The 27,260-nt window shown below is 46.7% G+C and overlaps 1 protein-coding gene across 1 annotated transcript in view; it reads right to left on the reverse strand.

Moving 5' to 3' along the window:
* Positions 1 to 4,469: 4,469 nt before the first annotated feature.
* Positions 4,470 to 27,260, reverse strand: part of ZAP70 (zeta chain of T cell receptor associated protein kinase 70) — a 125,801-nt gene continuing 103,010 nt past the window's right edge. The window contains exons 12-14 of the mRNA XM_085637785.1: positions 26,431 to 26,571; positions 16,347 to 16,459; positions 4,470 to 5,812 (exon numbers count right to left, since the gene is read on the reverse strand). Of these exons, the coding sequence (XP_085493911.1) occupies positions 5,695 to 5,812; positions 16,347 to 16,459; positions 26,431 to 26,571 (372 nt within the window). The 3' untranslated portion in view covers positions 4,470 to 5,694. The remainder of the gene's footprint in view (positions 5,813 to 16,346; positions 16,460 to 26,430; positions 26,572 to 27,260) is intronic.

The raw sequence follows: 27,260 nt of genomic DNA on the forward strand, positions 1-27,260 counted from the left end.
GTACCCATACACAAGCTAGGGATAGACGTTTCTATCCGTGGGTACTTCGATATGACGTACTTTCATATGACGTGTCACTAGTTGGACCAGACAGGGTTCTACCTTATCCTATTTGCAGGTGATGGCATCAGTATATCGTTGATGTACAAAACGGGAAGAGTAGAAGTGTAGATGAAGGCTGGGTCCTTTTCCAAGGTCGCAATCATAACCAATAAGCATTGGCCTCACAATCCTGTATCCCCAGGGTTTTCAGATATATCATTTACATGTTTATATAATTTTGGTTCCTCTCATTCCCTACTGACTACATATCATTAGTTTGTACAAAAAGGACTTTCACTGAAGGGTTCCTGTGGCATGCTTCATCGTAGAGTCTCAATCCATGGGATGAACATGCGTATTGACGGCTACGCATGCATTCAGTGATGTTGCTGCCTATTTCTCTGAAGAGGAGTGGAAGCTTTTATACCTCTGGCAGGAGGAAATGTACAAGATTGTGATGAAGGGGGAGGCCGTCAACTCCCTGGGTGAAGTGTCTCCTTACATAATGTTTGAATAACTGTTGTCGATCCCTACTCGAACATCATAAAATGTGATATATTGTTTCTAAGATCTGTAAGGTCAGTTGTACCAAGGTACCTGTCACTTTCAGAGAGTCTGTCAGGGAGAGTGTGACACTAGTTCTTATTCTCATTTTAGTGATGCAAGAAGGATGAAAGGTTGGCAAGCGCCTGGATACCCTATCGGGTGATTAGCCGCACTTTATAAATCCTGATTGATTGACTAAATTTAGAGGTGATGATATCTCCAGATGGGCTTAAGCTCTTGTGAGGGAGCTCATTGTGATATCTGATGGCCCTTATATGAAAGGAGTTAAAATTACCTTTCGGGATAGCCCTTAGTCAACTTTTTAAATAATTGGTGCCCTGGTAAGGTTAAAATGTACAAAGAGTACAATTGGCACTTGGAGATGATTGAGTGCTCTCGCGTTGCTATGAGTGGTCTACGTGTTATGGCTTTCATCTGCCCATTTGAGCAATTGTTTTTCATCAGTACCCAAAACCAGAAGGACCTGATGAAGAACGGTTTGAACCCAGCTGTGGGTCTTGCAACAAACCTGCATTCATATTCTGCATGCACTCAATAATCTATGCATATGATTAAAATATGTCAGGGAATTGCCCCAAATTAGCTTAATTACAGCCTCTTAAGGGTCAAGAAAAGCCTGTTTTATTGTCAAATGTAAACAGGTGCAGCCCACTCATATTCTTTTTAGGTCTCGCCTGAGCCAGCGCATGCGCTGGTCTGGCGAGACATTTAGTGAGTGGGGGCTTTAGAAATGCAACCACAAGCTTTTGCTTGTGGCCTAAAGCTTGCGGTTACGCGTGCGGGCACGCACACAGCTGCCATCTGGCTTTCCTCTCGCTTGGGAGAGCAGACTGCTCTCCCAAGCGCGTTTCGCTCCGCCTCTTCGGCTTGCTCGCGCTTCAATGCTCCTCCCCCTCCCCCACCACAAAGCGCGTCTCACGGTCGCGCGTCTTGTTCTGTGGAGTCTCCCTTGTGAAGCATGTCCTTCTCTGTCCTGCATGACCCTGGGGGGCTTTCCCAGTGCAACACCTCCGTTCGTACCAGCCACCTCGCACCCCTACCATCAAATATTATGAAGTCCCACCACCGGCCCACACTCGGCCATCAGTCTCGTGATCCTGGCAAGCTGCCTGCAAGCTCCTGAATTCGCCACCTCAGCAGACGTGGCTCAGCCAGACAGCCACTCTGTTGGAGCCAAACTACGGGTCAAACTGGCACTGTGTAGCAGCAGTCTGAGACAAGGCTATTGCACCTCGACCTTCTTCTGAAACCGCGGCACTTATTACACCATATTACTTGTGCTCAATTGCCATTATTCCTCCCTCCTTCGCTTGAGTACTTGAATTTCCCTCTCTTTGACTGTGTCCTTTCCTTTATGATTGGCTACTGGCATAACTATGATTAATACTGCTCTGCAATTGGTGGATCGGACGGCCGCTCATCGCCTTAGTTACGTTACCTTTGGAGGACAAGGAGGCGGGCCTTTATGAGGCTGGAGCTCTGTGACAACCCCTAGCAGCCACGCTTTAGCGCTAGCGCAGCACAGCTCATGTATGGTGTCCCTTGTCTACTTCCATGCAAAGGAGTCTCACACTTTGCCAATTCAGCCAATACGCAACTTCCTGCGGAGCAGGTATCTAGCACAGACTGATTCCGTTTAATCAGTGCTCGTCCGCTGCTCCAGACACGATTCAGGTACTGTTTTTTTGGGCAAGTGAAACGTCAATTCCGATGCTTGTGCGTTATTGAGGAGCACAGAGTGAGTGACTCCTCTGAGCATAACGGTAGTCCAGTTGCCATGGAAAAATGTTCTCAGTAATAAGCAGTTATTCATCACTCAGACCAACAGGATTTCACAATTAATACAGCTCGTCGCTTCACCAGCTCGTTAGATGTCGGCGGCACCTCATTAGTAACTAGCACTGATCTGATTTCCTGAAAAGTAGCTCACTGTGTTGCATGGTTGCTTTGATGCTCTCTCGCAGTGTTTCTGTTCCTCGTCCTTTCTTTGCAAGCCTGTCTAAAGTGAATTATGTCTGTCTCCGCACTGTTTGATCGTGATAGGACTTCCCAAGCTCTAGATTGCTCTTTTCCTCCACTTTCAATACTTCAGTTTTTTTTCTGTTAATTGAATCTTAAGTCTCACTTTTGTTCTTAGCACGATGAGATCTATCATAGGCGGGCCTGACTGCCTAACATTCCAGCTATTTATGCTTTCAGGACTAGCGGACATGCCTGTTGTAGCCGCCATGAACTAAATGTATGTGTGTGTGTCTATATGCATGTCCGTGCATGCATGCTTATAAATGTTTGCATGTGTGTGAAGTGCTGGTTAGCTGGGTTTGTTGTACTACTGTGTGTATTTGTGTATAATGTTTCTGATCTGATTACGTCAGGTGTGTAGGTAGAGATCAGTATGCGTGTGCTTGTGGGTGTCTATATGTGTTTTTTGTTCATTTGGAAGATGTGTGTGCTTTTATCTGTGCCAGTGTGCATGCTTTTGGTTTGTGCATTATGTGTATAGATATGCTTTTTGATGTATTTTCTTGTAAAATGCACAAGTAGGTGCTGATTGCTGGTGAGTTTATGTTAGTGGCACATGTCTTTGTATGTCTGTGCATTTGAGCAGGCGTGTGCATTTTCATTGTGCAAGTGTGAGGTATGGCTGTGCCAGTGTGTGTGTTATGCTGTGAGAACATCTCTATTTGCGAGTTATCAGTGTCCTGTATTGGTATGCACGAATTTAATTTCAAATGTGTGTGCGCGTGTGCACATGTGTGTATACAGTGAGTGTACATATATATATATATATATATATATATATATATATATATATATATATATATATATATATATATATATGCCTGGTGTTTCAATTTGTGTGTCTTTCTAGGTTAATCTGCCTGATGCTAACTGTGTGTTTTAATGACAGAGAATGTGTTGTTAATAGGATTGTTTCTCCGTGAAAGATCTGGTCAACAAATGTATTCATGCCGGTATAGTTTGTACTAATTTCATTTTCTTCCTTTGGGATTCTGCATGTAGTGACTGGCTTCCTCAAGAGGCTTGTGACCCCTCTCCTCTCTTTCCCGCACAGTACCTGGGCCTAATTCAGAGTTTTATGAGAACGGGTTACTCGTCACAAATGTGACGAATATACCGCCCAGCTTTCATTGGCGTCTCTAGAGGATGGGCAGATGAGGCCCATGCCCCAGCATTGTTTGTCCAACATCCCGCACCCTTAGATGCCACCAGAGCTGCTGAATGTGCCCGGAGGCCCCACAGAACAAGCATTGGCATAGCCAATAGAACTCGCTTGTGGGACTTTATAAGCATTTAGTTATGCAGCACAACATCCTTGGTGCAACAACATCAACTGTTGCATGGCTAAACACATAAGGTCCTAAAGGCGAGACCTATTGGCTATGCTAATGCTTGTTGATTGAGTAGCCTATTACAAGCTTCAATTCATCACTTTTGTGTGCAAGGGGTGCAAGACAAAGTAGAAAAGCTGTGCTTCATGCAGCATGCTAAATTACCCATGACAACCACCAGAACAACACGGAGAAGATACTACACTTTCCTGCATTACTGAATCAGCCTTCACGAGATCATATCTGAAGTCAAGATACTTGTGGACAGATCCAAGACTAAGTAATGTAATCTGGTGCTAATGTAAAGCGCTTTAATGCCCTTGGGCCATGTTTGCTTATATAGAAACAGCAACAACAAAAAATGAGGGTTTCTAGTGAAGTGTGTGTACTATCCACTCACTTGGAATGACAAGTTTATGACACCACCCATAACCTCACCGATATCTCCCCCACAGGACACACGATCACCATCTCTATATCAACCACTCACATAAGTCAAAGAAGAGATTTTAGAGCCAGCAAGTGTTTTTTTTTACTCCGCATAATTTCCTCAATCCACGCCAGGTCAGCTTGCAGCATCAGGTTTGCAAAAGCAAATTGGGAGCACATGGTAGAACCTCCTGTACCCCACCAACATTTATCATATAGGATGAACCCGTCCCGACTACAGAGGCAAGCCCAAGGCAATGCAACAAATGCAAAGTCAATAGAGTGAACTGGCATTCCTAGTGGCAGCATTTAGCGATCCAAATAATAACAGCGGACAAGTTGTTTATAGCATTATAACATCAACTACAAGATTTCATTTCCTTCATTTTCATACCACTAGGTCCTTCCTCTAAAATTCAGATGCTATGTTGGCTCAAGCAACAACCATAGGACAACCTGGTAAGACATCACAGTATCCTGAACAGAATCCTGTTTTTTGTGTCCTGACACACCTTCCTCTTCCAGCATCATACCTTGTCTCTTTCCCCCAGAAGGTGTCTTATGTGAATATAAAAGAAATCAATTTTGAAAGCATGTACTACATGTTCACAATTGAGGCGTTTAAAGGTTTAATTTGAATTGCGTCACCTAAATCTAAAGCATTCAGGGTCACAAATATAATCAAGGCCTCGGCCAGGGCTTGGAAGGAACTGAAAATCCTCCAATGTCTGGAGAAAACTCTAAACACAGAGTGAAGTCCACCTGCAGAATTTCCTCGGCCATAAGGATTGTATTGTAGAGGGATTTTGGTGGCTACTCTGCATTTAAAGTTTCTTTAAGAAACTGAAGGGTTCCCAGGTCCCTCTAAATGAGGAAATGAATGTATACGAATCAACTGCATGCAAAAACAAGCCCTCCTTAAATTAGGGAACTCATTCACAATTGCATCACGTAACAGTGGTACCCTCACCATTGAAAATAGCAGTCAGAGGGCAGAACTCATCTACAGCTGTCAACCAAGACAACCCAAGGTTTCTGCAAGAATGTCATTCCCACAACCAATGAAAGAAGCAGAGGTGCTGGGACCAATCATGGTTGAGCTCAGATGAATGCAGCTCTTGGATGAAGGGAAGTGAAAGTGAAAGTAACATTCATTTTGGTTTGTATGAAATCATCATGCCAGAATGGAACGTCATCACATCCTTCGTGAGCATGAGGACCTTTTCACTATCACAATAGAATCAATCTTGGAGCTCTGCGATTCGACTCCGGTTGTGGTTCTGGTGCTCAGAAGGAGCGAAGCTTAGACCTCTGCCCCTTTGGCCGCTTGCGCCGGGTCTTTTTCTGTTTTAACCGCAATGCTGTAGTAGTAGGTCCTGATTCGGTTTTCAACATCTTCAAATCCCGGGCGATTTTCAACCCTTCAAGAGATCAAAATAAAGAGAGAAGGATAAGTAAGGCAGCCATTTTCAAGCCTTTCACGAGAGAGCATTGGAAAAGAAAATGGAGCATGGGGAGAATAAAATGGTGTTCTTAGGTATGTGTGAAACTAAGACCTAGCTTGCAAATTTTGACAAAGTTTGGAAACTTTATCGTTTGAAATGACTGGCAAAGTTTCCCAATTCACCTATGGCAAAGTTTTACCCAAACCCCTAGTCCTGAGAGCAGGATGTCATTCACAAGTTGAACAGTGCCTAATTTTGTAGGGAATTGCTTTTGTCACTTCTATGCAGGAATGTCCTTAGCCCAGATTAGCAGCGGTGAAACTCAATAGCCACCATTCGACAGCCATTACCTCCTCGTCCCTCTCTCTTAGATTCCTCGCCCATGATGCCTCTGTGAGGACTCTAAGAGAGAGAAGGACTTGGAGTAATGCAATTACAGTTCAGTAATCAAAGCATTACATTCTACCCCTTGCTGCCTGAAGTGCCACCTTGGCACTTTCGGCAGGTCTGGCCATGTGACTTCCCACAGCGGAGAATGGGATGTACACAGCGCGGGATGCCAGGAGAGCACAAACGGTGCAAAGCAGTACACTGACCACTCTTCCAGGAAGCAGAAAAGTTCTTGCTGTCCTTCAGAGTTCCTTCTTCGCTCCTATTTGTCTAAGCTTCACACGTTACACAGATTGATAGTGGTTATGGAAAAGAGTGAAGGCCATCGCAACTGGCAGCAGCAGAACCAGATTTACAATAGGTCGATTCAATGATATAAACCTGCAACCTCACTAACGGCCTGCTTATGATCTTGGCGGATATAATGCTCCTTCACAAGTGTGAAGGATAGCCCGTCCGCCGTATGACAAGTTCCATAGGATATAATGGAATTGTAATTTGGGGATGGTAAATTCATCATGTATGTGACGGAGTAACCCTGCCCGCCGAGATCGTAATCAGGTCCTTATTTTGTTGAGTTGGTGAGCTGTTTGGTTAGACTCTGTGGGGAAAAATGGTCAGTGAACAAAGACATATTCTAACACTCCGTTCCTCACTTGGTGTACACATGTATAACCAACATATTTAGTCAAATTATGAAAAAATAAAAATATGTAGTGTTACGAACATTTTTGAATACAAATGAGAGAAAGCGAAGGCAATGAGCAGGGGCACAGATTACTAGGAAAGATTATTTTAAATGAGTGGTGACTTACACTGAGCTTCGTTCACTTAAGTGCACCGCTAGGTTCTGTGGTTAGCACAGGTGTTTTACTGTACTCTGTGCACTATGACTGACTTTGAAACAGAACCAGGGAAGGGATGTCAGTCAATTAATCTCTTAAATCTCCACACAAAAAACTGTGGTCCAGGCACTTGTTATCTCTCGCCTGGATTACGGCAATGTACTTTATTTGGGAGGCAGTAAGGAACTTTTGAACAAGCTCCAGGTGGTTCAAAATTCTGTGGCTCGCCTTCTCTACCACGTTCCTAGGAAAACTTCCATCTCTCCTTACTTTCGGAATCTGTACTGGCTTCGTATTGCCGTATCAAGTTTAAGACCGTGTGTGTTATTTTCAAAATTAAGCAAGGTTCTTCCCCTGCATATTTACAGGAACTGATGTCCCCTCCCGAGCCTTACGTTCTTCCACCCTAGGTAATCTAGTACTTCGTAGATTCAAACTGACCAGAATGGGTGGGCGATCTTTTGCCTGTCTTGGACCCAAACTTTGGAACTCTCTCCCTAATTTCATGAAACATGAATCCTCTTCTCTCAAGTTTCGCCGAGATCTTAAAACTTGGCTCTTCCCTCAGTAATTAGTTCAGTTTACTTAGTCTACAGCTGTGGACACATATGCGCCGGGAAACCCTGCCAAGGGTAGCTGTGCGCAATATAAATTTAATTTAATAATAATAATAATAATCATTCAGTGATCTAAGGGAGATCTGAGGCGATATTGTGCAAGTGCATTGTAAGCCTGGGCGATGGTTTCTGCCTGGTCATTGCTTTCCTCATGTACACAAGAGGACAGGTCACAGAGGCTTGTGAGCCACAACAAGTGTACACAGTACGCATGGCTAGTGGCGTAGCGTGGGCATGGCCACAGGGGCAGTTGCCCCAGGTGCAAAATTCTTAGGGGCATTCTTAGGGCACGGGGCAAACTTAGGGGCGCAAAATTTTAAAAGAAAAGTGGAAGGATACTTGCCTTGACCCGGGCGCTGCAACCCATGCTACGCCGCTGCGCATGGCTGCATACTGTGAAATTCGTGTTCCCTCATTTCTGTGGAGGTAGTGCCACCTTGAAATAAGGAAGCACCTTTGATGATAATCCTGTGCTTAATTATAGAAGAAGGTGCCCTTGGGATACCCTTACACAGTGCCACCCAGGATATGGTGCATTGACAGTGTGTACCAATGGTGCCACTTTCAGACCAAGCGCAGAGTGTATTTTGGATCTGCAGACACCCTCTCTTTAAAGTGTAATCCAAACCTGCCAGTCTCTGTAGGGCACTAGTGCACTCCAGGGCTTCCTTTGAAGGATAGGCCAGGGATGCACCTGAAAAGGCATGTACACCATGCCCCATGGCCCATGAAGGTGGCGCTGATGGACCCCGTGACGGTGGGTGCAATGCCTGACCACAAGACCCCCTTCAGAATTTGGGTGCCCCTTGTAGAGAAATAGTGACCATGCATTTGAACTGTGACTCATTCCTTCTCCTCAGAACAAGCACTCACGTGCTAACTACGTGAACCTCCTTCCGTCGCCCTCTTCATTACAGAGTCCACTCTATGAGGCGGTACGCTGAATCGGTAATCCTGACCTTGGACCTTTTGGTTTCCACAATAAGTTAAAACAAAACCATTCATATGTTGGCACCTATTCTATGTAAGCAAACCAAACAAAGAGGATTCAGAAAAAGATGTGGCACTTAAAATAATTGTAGAAAAGTGACTTACGATCAACAATACGTTTTCACTGTACCATCGGGACGGGGCTCATTCTTAGCAGAGCTATGGTGGGCGTGCTGTCTGGTGAGGCGCCCTATTTGGATGGGAGATTGTCTCCCTCTTTTTGCAGCTGTATATGTTCCTTTAATCATGCATGTAGTTTTGGCTTTTGCCTATTTGTACTGATGCTTTTTCCGACCCTGATGTCTGTAGTATTCTTTCTACTGTATGTACATGTCATGGGATGTTTGCAGTTGATGCCTGTAAACCTTTGAAATTCTAAATAAAGAATTATTTAAAAAAAATACGTTTCCAGCATTCATGTCCTCCATATAGTGAAATCCAGCTGAATATCTGTCACCATTCGCCATTATCCTAAAATGTGTTTTTGTTCCGTTTAAAGGGGCATTTTCAGTCCTTAGGATTAACTGTCAGGTAAAGGCTATTCTGTCAGATTGTTAAAACTGATGCCTTCCGGCACCTGGTGGCCAACATGACATCTTTGCTGTACATGGAACAAGAGGGAAGGATGCCATGTTCGAAGACAGGGCTATGGAAAGTATTCATGTGGCTCTACACATGATGCCTACAGCCAGTGGCGGCTGGCATGTAATTAGAGTGGTGAGACAGGTGGTACCGAAATAAAAAAGAAATCAAAAAATGTCACTCACCTTCTTGGTTTGCCGCACAAAGTTCTCCTTGTCTCTCTTCAAAGCCCCAGGACCCAGGAAACTGCACTACCTAATCCTGGCACTGCTCTCACAGCGTGAGAGAAGCTTCAGGATTAAAGGGAGCGGCCTCTCTCCGTGTTCTTAAGGGCGCTGGAGGCCTGTGCTTTCTCTAACCCAGCTGTCTAACACATCTAGGTTAGAGAAGTTTAAAATGTGCATGTCTGGCCGGCCAAACGACATGCATACTTTAAACAGAAGTGCACAGCTCCCTGCTGACACTCAGCAGCTATTGCGCCGGCCTGTCCTGACACTTGGTTCAGGACAGTATATAGTATTCTCATGTTATGCTGTAATGTTCCCTTTCACCTTGTCCCTAGCTGCTCAGCCAGTGTGCGTGTTCCGTGTAGAATGTTGGCGTGTTTGACATGTGTGAAATGCTTGAGTACCTGGTGTGTGAGTGTTGTCAGATGGAAGATGGGCTGAGCAGCTAGCAGGCTGCTCCTGGTGGGCTTGCTGTAACTTCTACTTATGGACTTAATAAACTACATCAAACTCAACTCGGCTACGTCTACTATGTCTCCTGAACATGTGGGGTTATCCCACCACAAGCAGGTTGCTGAAAAATAAAATGGTAATAAATAAACTTTATGACCATTTTATTTGTCAGCCTTGAGGGCATTTTTTTTAGCAGGGAGACGCTCCTCCGCTCTCGTGAAGGAACCGCTCCTGCCTACAGCTGAGACCCATGGTGACAGAAAAGTTACATGTTTCTCACTTGCATGCGATCAGGTAGAACGACCTGCTGCCGACAAAATAGAATCTGCTGACCAACTTTGTAAAATTATGGTATGGTACCCGAATATCACAGACTAAAATTGTCTGTCAAAAACACTGAGCTCTAAAAAGGGATTTACAAAACAGATCACCCCACTGCAGTTAATACGAGAAAACCCTATCCAATTATGCAATATTTTTGTAAATTATATTTAGAACGCTATATTTATGTCAGATGATATTTTTGGCAACAATATTCTAACATACAAATGAAATACATACAATGCAAAATACATTTTCCTTAAGTAGACAATTATGCCAGGTCTGATATCAGTGCTATAATGAGTATCCAAGCAACAGCTATGCAGATAATGTAAGCCTACCTCAATGGCACTCAGCTGCAAAAAACAGCAAAAACTCGAACAACTGTGAGTAATATCCCATCTTAAAACAAACACGTTGCCTGGGTGTGGACGGTTAAAATGTTCAAAAAAAATTTAGAGTTGCCCAGGTTAGACCAAAAGGGACCCGGTCATATCACACTAGTGAAAAGCAAAAATTCCCCTCTGTGTCGCAGTATCTTTCTAATGCGGAGATCTAAATTCTTTTGCACTGAACCAAAATTTAATTCTAATTTATTATCACACAACGTAATACTTTTTTTTGCCCACTATTTGTTTTATTGATCACTTCATCAATTAGAGCATAGTGTTTAGAGACCACTCAATTTAAAAACACATTAAAATCAATGTAGATGTAGATTACATACATTCTATTAAAAACAATACTTTGGACAACAATTAAAGTATTGCTTTTAATAGAATGTATGTAATCCACACATTATAGTACTGCACATCCTACAAAGAAGGGACCATATGAGTAGAGTGTAGAACTTGATAGGTCATTGGAACTGTATAGTATAATAATACCTTTGCTGTAGAATGGATATAGGCAGGAATTTGTTGAAATAGAAAAATTTGTTTATTAAGTTAGTTGTGCCATTTAGGCTTTTTGTGACAACAGATCTATGTGTATAATGATTTTAATCAAATGTTTTTATAATGTGTTTTTAAATTGAGTGGTCTCTAAACACTATGCTCTAATTGATGAAATGATCAATAAAACAAATAGTGGGCAAAAAAAAGTATTACGTTGAGTGATAATAAATTAGAATTAAATTTTATAACTGTTGGTTCAGTGCAAACAAATTTAGATCCCCGCATTAGAAAGATACTGCGACACAGAAGGGAATTTTGCTTTTCGCTAGGACGATTAAAATGTTTACATTAGAATATGATTCACCCATAGTGTGAAAAAGACGGTCAGAGAAGCTTGATGGATTAGGAAAGAAAACGTGAACATAAAAGGTCTCACTGACGTGACCTAAACTCATGTGAGATGAGTTTAATCTAATTGGTGACACAATACAAAATGGCCTCCCTCACAGATTTTTTTTTCTTTGGAGTTTTATATAGCGCAAACTTGACCCAAAGGTATCCGAGTGCTTTACATTAGCACCAGTTTCGCTAAAGATGGACACATTTTATTTTGATAGGCACGAGGGGATTAGGTGATTTGCCCAGAATCACAATATGTTGAGTGTCCCTGCCGAAACTTGAACCTGATTCCCCAGCTTCGAGTTCGACCGCTCTGGGATATGTACAGCGTTCAGCCACCATGGCTGCTCAGCAAAGAATGTATGTCACAATAGTGAGTGCAACAAATTTGCATGTATAATATCGGCTACCTCGATATTGTGAAGGTCAGAGTATGCAGTATTCATCTACTACACTTATCTTCACATCTAAGCAGCTAGAGAAGTCATATAGTCACGGTGCACAGACGTTGAGCTAAGTTTGGTAAATTTATACTTACATATCTACTCACCTTCATGAGAATGTGGTTAAGGATAATCAGGATACAAGATTTTGGCAGGGCAATGTTTAAAACTTGATACTGTGGTTAAGCCAGAGTGAAGTGAATGTTCACTGAATAAACATGGGAGTAATCTGAAGGTCACAAGTTTGAATTCCCGCAAGGTCGGCTCAGCCTTCAATTTTGCTGAGGTCAGCAAATTGAGTTCTATTACATTTGGCCTAAGTAACACCTGTGTCAATGCAACCCCTGTTATTGACAGCACTTAGTAAAGGCTGAAGTGGGATAGGCAGAGCTATAAGGACCCTCACAGTGAGTTTACTAAGAAAAGTAAAGGTTCCCTGAAGGGATGTAGGGTGTGTACCTCTGTTGAGAGTGTGGGGGGGTGCGCTGAGCTGGTTCTTGAATTGTTGATTAGATGCCTGGCTAAATCCGCATGCTGTTCACTTCGGCATTCGATGTGGGCCAAGGGGCAGTTGTTCACAGGCTACTGCGTTTTTCTTCTCCTTTATGCATGTACTGATATGGTCAATGGCGGCTGGTAGGGAACGGTGGCAGGGGGCGGGGGGAGGTAGGGCGGGTAGAAAATAGAAAAATAAAGAAAAAATAAAGAAAACTTACCTGCTGGTAGCGTCACCAGCTGCCGCCTCTCCTCGTCACAGGAAGCACCCGAGCTCCCTAAGCCAAAGATAACGCTGAAATGCAGCGCTGTGATTGGTTCCCCTAAGTTCCCGTAAGCCAAACACAACGCTGAATTGCAGCACTGTGATTGGTCTCAGCACTGTGGTTTGGTGCTCAGACAGGTAGCCTGTGCATGTTCCCTACTAGGCTGTGTATGCAGCAAGGTGGGGAACATGCAAAGTGTGCATGAATGTTTGGCCGGTCCAAGACGACCGCTCAAACATTCATGCGCACTATGCGTGTGCTCATCACTCCTCCCCTGGCCCTGCTCTGGCCAACTCCGCCCCTCCCCGCACCTAGGAAAGGGAAAACAAATTGATAATAACGTGCGCTATTATCATTTTAGTTTTTCCTCTGCACTGTTCCTAAAGTAGTGGGGCAACGCTCCTCCGCCTTGGCGGAGGAGCCACACCTGGATATGGTGGGTACTTGGGCCGACATTGCCTGCCCAATATTGGTACTGTACCTCGATGTGTAAAGCGATTGTTCTATGTAAAATAAATTTAAAAAAATTAAAATAAGAAAATTAGAGGCATATTTTCACATCTGTTACAGACTCATCTATTTTACCCACCGAACGGCTCATCTTTGAAGAGTACAGTATAAGGTGTATTCCAGTGAAAGCCCACACCTTTACCACAGAGACCAGCACTCTCGGTTACTATAGAAACCCCTTAGCAGCTCTATAGTCTTATCTGCTCATCCCCCAGAGAGACGTGGACATGGAGGAAACCACATTTGGCATCTCCATCTGTATGTGCATGCCACACTCCTGCGGCAGGAAGTGCATATGCCAGGCAGAAAAGCCATACTGTAGTAGAAAAAAAGAAGTGAGATAAAGCCCAAAACAAAAATATTTGCCAGTAAAGCAGAAAAATGTAAATGTGTAAAATGTTAAAGCACTTATAAAACACTAATGTGCAATTGGGGAAAAAATTAAAGGGAAGAGTTGGGGCCAACTGTAATGCCAATGACTCGTGGATCGAATAGATTGTGAATTATTTTTACAGTATGATGCTCTCTGCTCAGGATCTGCAGGACGGGTCAGTGGCCTGATTTACTAACATTTTACAACGTTTTTGCGTGACAAAAGTGAAGCAAACCAACAGAAAATGTTTCTTTTTCCTTTACTTGCCAGTGGGAAACATGTGTTGCGCTGGAGAGTTGCCACAAAGTGACAGAAAGCAGGCTCTGCACTTTGCATTACTTTACTTCAAGGGGCCGTTCCGTGGGTGGTACACTGGTGTTTACACGCAACCACCCATGTGATGCAAAACCCTATCTTCTAACAATGGTAGATAAGGTTTTGCATAAAAAAAGAATGCCTTTTTGAGGCAGGCGTAAAAAGGAGAAATGCTTTTATTTCTCCAAACGTTTCATACTTTGCATGTGTGCTGAACTGTATAGCACACATCCTTAGTCGGCAAAGTTTTAAAATTTGTCTAGGCATAGAATAGTACAAAACCTATGCTAGACATCACACACAGACCGTTGAACTAAGGCGCAAAAGTGTGTACATGCCACTAGGCAATCTGATAATACGCCAGCTCCAGGGAAGGAGGACGGTGCCAGATCTTAGTGCATACCGTGCTTTCCTGCTTTCTCCCACTCACGCGATGTAGTGTAGCAGCTCTGAGTGCTGCGCAGCTTTGTATGACATATTTGTAAATCTGGCCCCAAGTGTGTGAGGTAGGTGGTTATTCGGCAGCAGACACATGGGTTGCAGAGCACAGTATTACATAGTGCAATTTCTAAACATCATCTTACTATTAGCCAGAGTTCCACCAGTTTTACTTTGAGCAAAACTGTGTGGGCGAAAACCCCAGGGTGTACAATTTGAGCCTAAGTTAGATTCCAAATTCATGCCGGTGATATACCTATCAATGTTGCAGCAGATGCAGTGGGACTGAGGCCCAAAGGCCAGAGGGGCCTATTAAACCATCTGTATTGCTATATTTTTCTACTCAACTAGCAGGTCAAGCGGTCCATTTTCTTTATTCGCACAACTGCCTATAGTACCTTTGCTGCATCATTGATTCAGTGGCAATGAGCATTTGGAGTCAAATTCCAGACCAATGTCAAACTTGCAATGAACACAGAGGTGGCCTTTCGGAGGCTGCCTGTGGATTAACTATTCAGAGAGTGAAGGTAATCAGACAATTGATTGGGTCGCCAAAGCATAATGTGACCTCTCCCTTTGGTTTCTTGCCTTTAAGGTTTCGCATTTTTTACAGGTAGTTGGTGGTGTTTTTTTCTGGGGCAATGAGTTTCAGTTTGAAGTTCTGACTTTTGCACTGTATATATTGAGAGTCTAAGAAAGGAGATACAATGGTAGAATCGGTGTCTCTTCTATGACCCTGTGCAGATTTCTTCCCATAATCCTGACCATGCCTCTAAATGTACCACTGAGGTACAGTACCACCCCCACGGACCACGCGCACAACCTCGCCATCATACTCGACTCCTCACTCACCATGAACCGCCATATCAACGCCGTGTCCTCCACATGCTTCAACACCCTCCGCATACTCAATAAGACCTTCAAATAGGTCACCCCCAACTCCAGGAAGACCGTCACCCACATACTCATCACCAGCAGGCTGGACTACGGAAATGCGTCCTATGCCGGAATCAACAAGCCACTCCTTCACAAACTCCAGAGCGTCCAGGACGCCTCAGCCAGACTTGTCCTCAGCCTCCCACGTTATGACCACATCACCCAGACACCTCTGCGACCCCCACTCACTCCACATCGAAAAGAGAGTAACCTTCAAACTACTCACACTTAAATATAGTTTAGTCAAAAGACACGGCATCGGTATCCTTACTTCGTGAGGTCGAGTGGAGAATATATATATATGTATATATATTTATATATATATGTATGTATATATATATATATATATATTCACTGAAAAAACCATAGGTTTCACACACGTTATAGTTAGGAATTAGCATTTAAAAAACCTTGCAAATTCACTTAAAAAACCATAGGTTTCACACATGTTATAGTTAGCTGGACATTTCACTCGTGAAAAACCATTAAAATTCCCCCGTTATAGTTAGTGTAGGCAACTATAACTCACGCGACCGCAATCCTCTGCTGATGACGTCAGATATTACATCACTGTATTTAGACACTTATTTACCCATGTCTTCTTCCATTAATCTTTAGCTATATATATTTTACAAATATTTATTTTTTAGAAAGACACATATGTCATCAGTGATGTAATATCTGACGTCATCAGCAGAGGATTGCGGTCGCGTGAGTTATAGTTGCCTGCACTAACTATAACGGGGGAATTTCATTGGTTTTTTACGAGTGAAATGTCCAGCTAACTATAACATGTGTGAAACCTATGGTTTTTTAAGTGAATTTGCAAGGTTTTTTAAATGCTAATTCCTAACTATAACGTGTGTGAAACCTATGGTTTTTTAAGTGAATATATATATATTCATTGGCTGCTATGGGACACCACTCACTGCATCAATGACTCTATGGTGTAAGAAACAGAATCTCTGTCCAAATGCACGGGGGAACTCTCGATGGACACCACAGGCGTCTTACTTGTATGTCCAGCAGTCTAGCATCAGTTTGTACATCTCATCTGGGCAGTTGGCCGGGCAGTCCAATCTTTTATTCTGTTCGATAAACGCCATTACCTCCGGGCCTTTCAGTTTCTGCCAGGAATAAAAATAAAACAGCAGTCATCTGGAGCCCATACCACATATACAGCTCAGAAGTTATTTGTTGTAATCGCTGGCTTGCTATCAGTTTGGTGAATTTAGTAGAATGTAAAACAGCTATTTGCTAAGGGTTTGGGAATAGAGCCGAATCCAGCATGACCAAGCCAACGCTTACATTATGTGAGGTAAAGCAGGAGTATTAAGTTGCCACCTACTGGTAGTATGTAAGTACTGCAAGCGGAGCGAAGTACAAGTTACTTACCTCCGGTAACGATGTATCTGGTAGAGACAATTCTAGCTGCAGATTCCTTAACGTAGAATGATCCCCAGGCGTGAGACTGGACCCGGAAAACTTTCTTGCCCAGCATCTCTGCACGCCGGGGGGCGGCACCACACGACTCCACCCTGACATCTTGCGCGGGCGTGACGTCAGCGAAGTCACATAAGCCCCACCCCGGAGCGCTGACATCAGTTTGCTTCTGAGAACTTTTCCGCCCCTCAACATGGAGCCATCACAACAAAACTGAGGAGAGCATGGGAACAGTGAGCGAAATAAATCAGAGAAACAAAACAGAGAGAAACGAAAGGTGAGGAACAGCACCAGGTGTCACCAAGGTACCAGAAGACTATAGCAGCGAAGTCATAGCAGGGAAAGAACAGAGCACCACTCTGAAGAACAACTGTGCAAGCCAAGGCGAAAGCACCAGTTGGCACTAAGGTACCAGAAGGCCACAGCAGCGAAGCCATAGCAGGTAAAGCCAAGGCGATAGCCATCCTGGAGAAACAAGTATGTGAAAGCGCCGGAACAGAAAGAGGGAATGTCTGCAACCACAAACCACACAGTGAAGGGACACCAGCCTGGAACAGAGGAGCAACAGCAAGCCACCCCAGGCTCCACCAGCAAGGAGGGCCATAACCCCTGAAAGGAGCAAGAGGTCATAGGACATGCAAAAGAATCCCCAACGGAGAAGACTGCAAGGGGATCAGAAACTCCAGACAAATAGAGGGAAAAAGAGCAAAAGGCGGCCCCTATGCTGGAGAGAAACCAGCCGGAGGGATGCAAAGGCACGCAGAAACCAACCAACCCTGTATCAATAGAAAAGGGGGGGAACAATCAAGCAGAACCGGACAGCCTGTCCGGAAGAAAGCGAAGAGGACACCCACAGAAGACAAGCCACCCAGAGGGAGGCTAGTGCAGAAAGGCAAGCTGAGGGTCCTCGCAGAACGGTGAGGAAGGGTGGGTCGTGAAGGAATCTGCGGCTAGAATCGTCTCTACCAGATACATCGTTACCGGAGGTAAGTAACTTGTACATATGATAGAGACTACTAGCCGGAGATTCCTTAACGTAGAATAGATATCCTAGCCATACCCAGAAGGGTGGAGGGCCTGCGAGAGAGCCTCCCCAGCAGGAGAGACACAGGGTCCCAGAAGGAGACATGTCACAGGGACAAGAAGGAAAGGTCAGGAGATCCCAAGCCCAACCAAGGGAGAACCGCCCTACCACCCCGCAGGGGCAGACTGCTCCCGAAGAGCCTCAAGGAACAAAGAACCACCTCGAACCCCAGGGAGAAGAGGTAGAAACGGAGGCAGGGCCCGCCGCAAGAAACGCCACAGTGACAGGAAACAGCCGAATACACCCCGGCCACAAGCAGCGGACAAGGCAGGAACAGCCCCACCGCCAATAGCGCAGGCGTAAGAAGAAGGTACAGGTGCACAAAGCCCCAGCGGAACTAGAGGCAGGGGCACACATCAAAGGCCACAACGGTGGACCAGAAGAAGCAGGCATGCGCAAGCATGCGCAGCCAGCAGCCGGCAACACCAAGGAGCATTGCACCAGAACAAGCCAGGCGCAAGCCGATGGCAGAAGCCAGGGAGGGCCAGGACACACCCCAAAAGAGGGGCCGGTCCAGAACACACACACCGACCCACAAAAGAAGTGGGACCAGACAGAAGAGAAAGAGAGCGACAGAGGACGGGCCCAAGCCATCAATCAGAACCTAGAAAGCCAAGGAAAGCCAGTCCCCCTGGAACACCAGACAGAGGACCAGGCCAAAGCGCCGAACAGAAGCGCCACAACACTACGCCGCAGAGAGCAGGCCAGACCGGTCTAGCGACGTAGCGAACCTGGAGAAGGACAGACCTGGGCGCAACGCAAGCAGCTCCAAGACAAGTGGCAAAGAGACTGCACCGACGCCAAAAGGAGCTAGGAACCCGAAAGGGTGACCACACCTCCCCAGCACAGGACAGAGCTATATAATAGCTACAAGTACCCCACATAGAGTAAGCTACGTCCCAAGAAAACATGGGAACACCTCTTAGGAAGAATTCCACAGCAGAGGACAAACAGAAAGGCCTGCGGGAGAAGCGCAGACGGCTTGCCAAGCAGCCAATAAAGAAGATACAGACGGCCCAACCTCAGGACCTTCATAGCTGTACCAACAGCCAAAATCACAAGTCAAAAAAAGGGGGGGGCTGAACCAGCAGCCAACAGCACCAAAGGGCCAACAAAGGACCCGAAGGCACACTAAACACACAGACCACACAACTGGGGCTACCACACTAGACCCCAGAAAACAATGGGAGAACACCTCCCAGAACACAGCAGAGGATCGACATCCAGGTTCACTGAGGGGGAGGAGGAGGAGGAGGAGGAGGAAGCCCCGCAAGGAACCGCTGAATGGCAGAATCCGCAGGGGCGTGAAACAAAAGAGTGCCATCGAAAGGGAGGTCAACCAGACGCTCCCTAACATTCTCAGGGAAAACACTATCCCAAGAGCCTCAGAGACATCCAGAGCCGAGCAAAGAATAAACGCGGCCAGCTCCCGGCCATCCAACACATGGTGCCGCAGATCAGCACAGGCACCCTCCTGAGAAGCACAAGACAGAAGGGACTCCGCGGAATCCCACAAGCAGGAAGTGGCTCTAGCCAACACACAAAGCGTGTTGAGTGCCCGCAAGGCAGCACTGGAGGAAGCAAAGATGTTACGCCCCCATGAATCTAACCATCGGGCTTCCCGGGACGGAGGAAACAACACCGATGGCAAGGAGGGAAAGGCAGTCTGCAGAAGAGGGCCCCTTGTAGAAGGGTGAAAGGAAAGGCAGACAGGATCATGCGGAGCAGGATGGTGGCGGTGCAGCAGCGGCTGGGGCACCGGGTCCCCCGTGGCAGGATGCCCCCAGGCCCCCAAGAGAGAATTATGGAGCGAAGCTTCGAAGGGAAGAAGCAGCTCCCGTCCACCAGAGCCCTGATGGAGAACCTCAAGCAAATGAACCGCGGGGAAATGGGCAGCCAGGTCGCCCATGCGCAAAATCCCCATGGCCGTGGAGACAGCACGGGCGAAGGCCGCACTCGCCTCCGTAGGGCAACGTGGTGGGGAAAGCAATTCCTCTGTGGGCGACGGCTGTAAGCTAAGCCGGCCGCCCCCCATCCCAACCGGAGGAAGAAAAGGCCAAGCTCGGAACGGGGGAGGGTCGACAGACGAGTGGGGAACCTGAGGCGCCTCTGGAGAAGACTGGGCGCGGGGATGGCGAAGAACCCTCCCTGGAAGACGCCGGGGAAAAAGCCACGACGCTGCGTCCCGTCTCCGGGGAAGAAGAGACAAAAAGTTGCCAAACCTCTGGAGTAGAGGGGGCCTCCGAAGACGAATCGATGACCCGACGCTGGTACGGCGCCGTGGAGTCCGCCACTGTCGCCAGTGCAACATCGACCGGCGCCGAAGGAGATACCGAGACGACCTCCATCACCACCTGCGCAGCAGGAGAGCTGGGCAGGGTCATAACCGGGGCGGCTAAAGAACAGCGCCGAAAAGGAGCCGACTCGACCTCCGATGAGGCAGCCGCCTGCGTGGAGAGACGAGGGGGAGCCGGGGACGCACCCTGGTCCCTAGCAAGCCCCTGCAGCGCCGCCAGCTGCTGGTGCCTGTGCGGTGTCAGCTCAAAGCCCCTGAAGCGCCGTCAGCTGCCGGTGCCTGAGCGGCGTCAACTCGGCCTCGGACAAGGCCGCCGCCTGCCCAGAGGACCGAGGAGGACTCAAGGATGAGTCCCAAGTCTCGGCAACCTCCCGCGACACCACAGGGACCCCCGCGGGGGTTTGCGGTGAGGCAGAGGCGGTGAGGCAGAGGCGCCGTGGGCAGAAGGGGGGAACCCCGTAGGGTCGCACCCTGACGACACCACATCTCCAAGACCTGAAGCCGAACCTGTCGGCACAGGGGCCGGAGCTGCCGGCGACTCTGCTGAAGGCCCCGCACATGGCAAGGGCTCCGCGGACGTCCCAGGAAGAGGAGGAGGAGGAGCCAAGGAGGCCTGGAGGGCCTGCAGGGCCGCAGCATAGGCCTCCATTTGGACTCTCGCCCCCAGGAAACGGCGGGTAGGGTGGTGACGCGCGAGGCCGCACAACCTGCGGAGAACACGCGCCCCCCACAGGGCGGGGACCGGGCCTCGGGGACAAGCTGCGACACTTACCAACGGGCGAGCGACGCCCTTGCGGCCTCGGAAAGGGACGATGTCAGAGACGGAAGCGGCGGTTCTTGAACCCTTCCGCGGGGTATGGACGCGGTGACGACGCCGACCTGGACATGCGGGCCGAGAGGAGTTTCATCCGGCGCTCCCGCCGGGACTTCAGCTTCATATGCTGACAAGCCTCGCAGTCCGTGGAGTCATGGTGCTCCCCCAAACACCACATACAAATGGGGTGAGGGTCCGTCGCCGACATCTGGCGGGCGCAAGACGAGCACGTCTTGAAGCCCGAAGGCATTCGCACACTGTTCTCAAAGGAAACGCAAAGCGAGAAAGAAGGCCTGAAAACAGGCCAGGGACACGATCCGGATCCGCGTGGCATGCGGAAAAGAAGGAAACTGAAGTCAGCGTGCCGGGGTGGGTCTTATGTGACCTCGCTGACGTCACGCCTGTGCAAGATGTCTGGGCGGAGTCGCGTGGTGCCGCCCCCCCCCGGAGCACAGAGATGCTGGGCAAGAAAGTTTTCCGGGTCCTGTCTCACGCCTGGGGATAATTCTACGTTAAGGAATCTGCAGCTAGTAGTCTCTATCAGATATAATTGTTTCTGTCAAATAAGTTAGGAGCGTTCTAGCAGGCAAAATTGTATTTAGCTTGGAGCCCTGAATTTCCATGGTCTTTCCCTGAGCGGACAATCCAGCACTCTAGAAAGCAGGCTTCTGCCTGAGAGAGTGCTAACATTCAAGAAATGCAAAAGCTAGTTAAGAAGAGAGGTTTGCAAACCTGCAGCTGGCTTTTTATTTTGTCTTACAAGAAGACCAAGGTGTAGGATGGACTAAGATGTAAGATAAGATCTGATGCTGATGACAACTATGATACTAATAATTAATGATATATATTATTACTGTTTGCTAAACTTTTTTCCCGGTTGTCTTCCTGGTTGTTGGCAGCTGACAGTTGAATGCCTGGCCACCATTCCTCGGTTCCGTTTCGTACACCATCTATCACTGTATTTCATGGGAACATTTAAAAATTCTAGGGCACACCTCAGCGTGAATTAGAGTGTCGTAAAAACTGACGTAAAATGTTGGTGGCCTGGAGATGCCAGGAAATAGGTGAGAAGATGTTGGAAAGTAAATAGTGCAACTGTGTCCCTGGTTTCACTTTCCAATTCTTGGGACACGCGTATAGGACCTTGTGTTCTTTAAACAACATACATCATCTCTTTTTGAGATGTTCCATTAAACACATGCACTGCTCACTCCTCTCAGCCAGTCACATTGTTTCAGATTAATTGAAAATCAGCCAATCTATCCAATGTTGACTTCTGCCTAAAGTTTGTGTAAACATCCTTATTTTCCAGGAGTCGCAGGACCCCAAGGAATATGCGTCATAAATCTATGTTATTCTTTGATTTTTAGGCGTACTCCTACTCCGCTAAACGTACTCCTGCTGATGGACAGTACGCAGGTGTAAGTATAGCAGAAAAGTGCATTTGCACATTTTACTTTTATGGTTTAAATGTTTTTATTGCAATTTCAACATGAGAATAAACATGTAGCAGCTCTCTCACAGGCTAAGATACAAACTCCAACCGGGTCAGCCAACCTCATGTCCCACCTAAGCAGCATGCGCAGAAGCTGCACAATACCTTCCTATGACCCCTCTGCTGGTACATGTCCCCCACAACAAACCCTATCCCCCCCCTAAAAGAAACCTCCCTTCCCCTCCAATCCACCCCCACCCCCCCGCGCTCCGCGTCGATCCCAGTCCCCCATTGGCTGCTAGTGCCCTCCTTCCTCCGGAGGTTCCGCAATGCGCAGCAATCTCAAATATCTAGGGCAAGTGACTTCCCTAAATACAGTGGCCAAAATCGCCAGGAAGGGCCGCCACAACTCTCCAAATTTCTCCCCCTCCCCTTTCATTGACAGCGCCAGTTTTTCCATACCCAAGACGTGCCATAGGCGATACAGCCACCCCATGAAAGTCGGCCCCTGAGGAGTACCCCAGTGGCTGAGGATATTCTGAACCGCAGACCCCAGAGCAATGGCCATCAAACGACCTCTGCGGGACCGCAGCGGATAAGTCAAGGGGTTGGGCAGACCAAGAAGCACATAAGCCGGAAAGCGTGGTATCTCCGTCTCGAAATGTTTGTCAATTTCATCTAACACTTGCTGCCAGTAAGACCCCAGCTGAGCACATTCCCACAAGATATGGGTGAGATTACCCACCCCTCCACACCCCCTCCAGCATCGTGCCTCCCTCGTCCGGTCCATCTGATGCAGTCGCTCAGGGGTATAATACCAATACGTCACCATCTTAGTGAGAGTTTCCGTGAGCCCCAAATGGTATGCAGTATGTCTCGCTCTGTAACATATATCCTCCCACTCCTTCTGGCTCAGGGTTCTCCCCAGTTCTCTGTCCCATCTGTTCCTGCTAGGGTTATAGGAGTGTGAATATAAGATCTGCAGTTGTTTATAAAGATCCGATATGAGATGTTTATCAGTTGTGCGTGTGATGAGCCACCGCTCATAGGCAGAGAGGCGCCGCTCCGCCCCAGAGCGAACTTGTGGCTGAAGTGCCCAGTGTCTCACTTGCAGGTAGCGCAATCTCTCCGTCTCCTGCAGCCCAAACACCTCCCGCAGCTGGGAGAACGAGTGTACCCCCCCCTCCCCTCCATAAACGTGGCAAAGGGCCCGGCAACCCGCCTCCCTCCACCCCGCAAAGGCGACTCCCTCCAGGCCAGGGGTGAAGTCCGGATTGCCCATCAGCGGGGTAAGCGGGGACGGAAAGGTAGTCAACTCGTGCCGAACACTGGTGGCGTCCCAAACCTCAAGCGGGACCTGCGTGATATAAGAGGCATATAAATTCGGGGGCCTATGGGGCTTGCGCAGGAAGGGGATCCCCTGCAGAGGGCACGCAGCGATAGCCTGGTCTTGAAACAGCCAGTGTTTCTCCGATTCCCATTTGCTCCATTCTACCAAATATCGCAATTGGGCTGCTTGGAAATAGAGTCGGAGGTCCGGAACCCCAAGGCCCCCCACCTCCGGGCTCAGCAGCGTCAGCGCCCGCCGCATACGCGGCCTCCGCCCTCCCCAGATAAAACGGGACAACTCCGACTGCATCGCCTTGATCCAGCCTGCCGGCGGACGGAGAGGTATAGTGCACATTTTACTTTTTACCCTTTTTTTTCAAATAGAAAACATTGTTCCATGTGGAGAAACGCCCTTCCTGCACCCCCGAAAATATGAGGTTTAGGGGGTACGCTCCGCCCTGCTTACATTCTCACTCCACATTTTCTAAGACTAAGGTAAGGTTTGCACTGGTGATGGATAAAGGCATGAAGATGGAATGTAAATCCGTAGGATGTGACAGCTTGGCGGGTGTTCACCATACTCCGATGGCCACTGGTGCTCTTTCCCCTAGAAACACAAACAGTGCTGAGCCTGGACAACAAGATACAAGTACTCAGTGCACCACATACAGACCGCTGCTCAGCCTCCTGCTTCAAACATCTCCAACCTTCCCTCTCAATGGACACAGAAAACATGAAAAACTCCTACTGAGCTGAAGTTGTTTCAGGCCCTCTTGAAACAGGCTACAATTCCCGTGTTGCAGGCAGAGAAAGTCAATCATTTTAGCCCTGGCCCGGGCATTCACCAGTGTGACCCAACAGCCCTTTGTTGAATGCGTTGCCGTGTTAAGTAGGAACCAAACTTGACCGCCATGGCGGCAGTTTTCCTGGAGACACAGAGATCACCACTCTGTCCACTCTCTCCACTGGAGAGTCCTTTCAGCAGGTGCGGAAGGGTGCTGAAAGAAAGTAGGCAAGGAAATGGTCTGATTGACATGAAAGTCCGAAATGACTTCCACTGGAAATGTAGCTGTTTCCCAACCTTTAAATAAGGCAGGGAAGCTGAAGGTCTGGCAGCGTGCAGCCTACTTACATCAGAGCACCGACTTCATCCAACACTCAGGGGCATATTATCAAGCTAGGCGATAAAATTATTGCCGCTTTAGCGGCAGAAAACTGCTGCTAAAACGGCGATAATGGGCTTGATAATATGCTTTTTGGAATTCCAATTGAAGCTCAGGTTAGATGTCCTTCACATCTAACACGGGCTTCAATTGGAATTCCATAGAGCATATTATCAAGCCCATTATCGCCGTTTTAGCGGCAGTTTTCTGCCGCTAAAGCGGCGATAATTTTATCGCCGTCCTTGATAATATGCCCCTTAATGAGGCCCTAATTCTATGTGAATTTCTATGTGTTTAGGTTCAGTATAAACATATAAAAATGCACTAGGTAGATCTGGCCAATTTTTAAGGGCATTTCACTTCATAATCGAATCCATCTAAGTTTGTAAAACGAAGTTCAGACAGTGAAGTTAAAGATCTCAGGGCCAGTTTTAAAGTATGGATGTACTGACGCTATCCCTCAGGTTGGCGGAGGACATTACGTCAGCCACAAGATGGAGAGAGTGCTGATCTCTGCGTCTTCAGCGGAACTGCAGTCATGGTGATTCCTCTGATGGAAAGGAATGTTTGGTGCCCAACCACCATCTTTCAGGCAACCTCAGAACAAACTTTCCTGGTTTTCAAAAACAAACTTTCAAAAGCAGGAGTTGGTTATTTAAAAAGGAAAAACTAATGAACCCACATATTGGGATTTTTCTCCCAAGACGTAGGAGTAATTTATTTTCTGTCCGGTACAGGAGATGGACGGATAAAAAAATACAGGCGTCCTTCTGCTCAAAATAGGCCGTCGTAGAAAGCTTTCCAACTATAGGGACAATGTGACACCGCTATTGGAAAGATGACTGTCTTCCCGACTCATAATAGAGCGGACAGATAGAGTGTGACGGACACCTAATGCTTAATAGGGCCCTAAAATCTTATCTTTAGTGGCATAGGTGTTGATTGGTCATTCTCTGATTTGCATGTTAACGCTGCAGGATACTCACCTTTCTCAGGGGCTACCATCTTGGGGCCGTATTACACATGACTGCGCCGGCGCTAGTTGTCGCTGTGCGCCAGAGTATGCACCAGATGGCATTACAGAGGATCAGTTTGCAATGCGCCGTGATGTTGGCGCAGACTTTGAGCTCTGTGTATATGTGTGTTTGCATCTGTGTGCATATTGTATTAGCACACAGACGCAAACGCACATAAACACAAACATACTCTGTCGCACAGCGACGACTAGTGACGGCGCAGTCATGTGTAATACGGCCCACCTTGTGTATTTTGTCAGTCTTGGGAGAGCTAATAAATATAGGAAATTATTTACAAGATCTCTACAGGTTGGATTTATTTTAAAACAGGTGACCTGGTTTTTTTTATATTCGTGTTAATGCACTAGACGAGTGTGAAAGCCAAACAAACCATCAACGAGTCTTATTTGGAATGTGTTGTGTCCTTCAATACAAACCTCTCTATTTTGCCAGAGGATTTCAAGAAGTCATGGGCACTGCTTGGTGCAGACCCTACAATGCACACTCGTTGCACTCACCTTGTATGGCTTCCCTCCATACGTGAAAGCCTCCCACATTGTCACGCCATAACTCCACACGTCACTCTTGCTGGAGAATTTATGAAAGTTGATGCATTCAGGGGCGTACCATTTAAGAGGCCATTTTCCTCCTGTCCGAGCCTGCAGTGGAACAGACAAAGAGATGGTGTGAAAACGACTAGACTGCACTCTGAGAATCTGGCCACAGAATTACTGACACTAAGGGCCTGATTCACAAAGGTAAACTTACACTTTTGTGTATATTCAATTCAATATTTCTTTATTTCGGCCGGTTAGGCCATAAAAGATACAACAATATAATATCACATAAACAGACACTTGAATAAAAACATTAAATCGTAAAAATACATTTATATAAAAATTCTAATCACGGGGAAGGATTACAGTTCATATCATTAATGTTTAGTTGTTTAGTAATTTTCTCCTTATCTGCCACATGGCCATTATAAATTTAGCAACTGCAAAAACTATATGGGGGAGAGTACTTGTTTTCAGTATTCTGTACGAATGCAGATGGCTCCTTATACCCAGGTTTCTACATAATGGCACTAGCCAATATTTCCTGGGTCTATTGTAGGCTGGGCAGAAGAATAGTACGTGGACCTCGTCCTCCTCGTGGTTGCTGCACCCTGGACAGATTTTATCGTCCCTCTTTGTCTATTTGCAGGTGAAAGTTTTAATGGGCAAAGTGCCTAACCTCCATTGAATAAACAGTTTTCTAGTTAAGATGGGAAAAATAGTATCCAGAAAACCTTCAAAGTGATAAGAATTTTTAAAATCCAGAAATCGATCGGTTAAAGTGCCATTTT

This window comes from Triturus cristatus, chromosome 12 (genome assembly GCF_964204655.1).
Source record: "Triturus cristatus chromosome 12, aTriCri1.1, whole genome shotgun sequence".
In the NCBI taxonomy this organism is placed as follows: domain Eukaryota; kingdom Metazoa; phylum Chordata; class Amphibia; order Caudata; family Salamandridae; genus Triturus; species Triturus cristatus.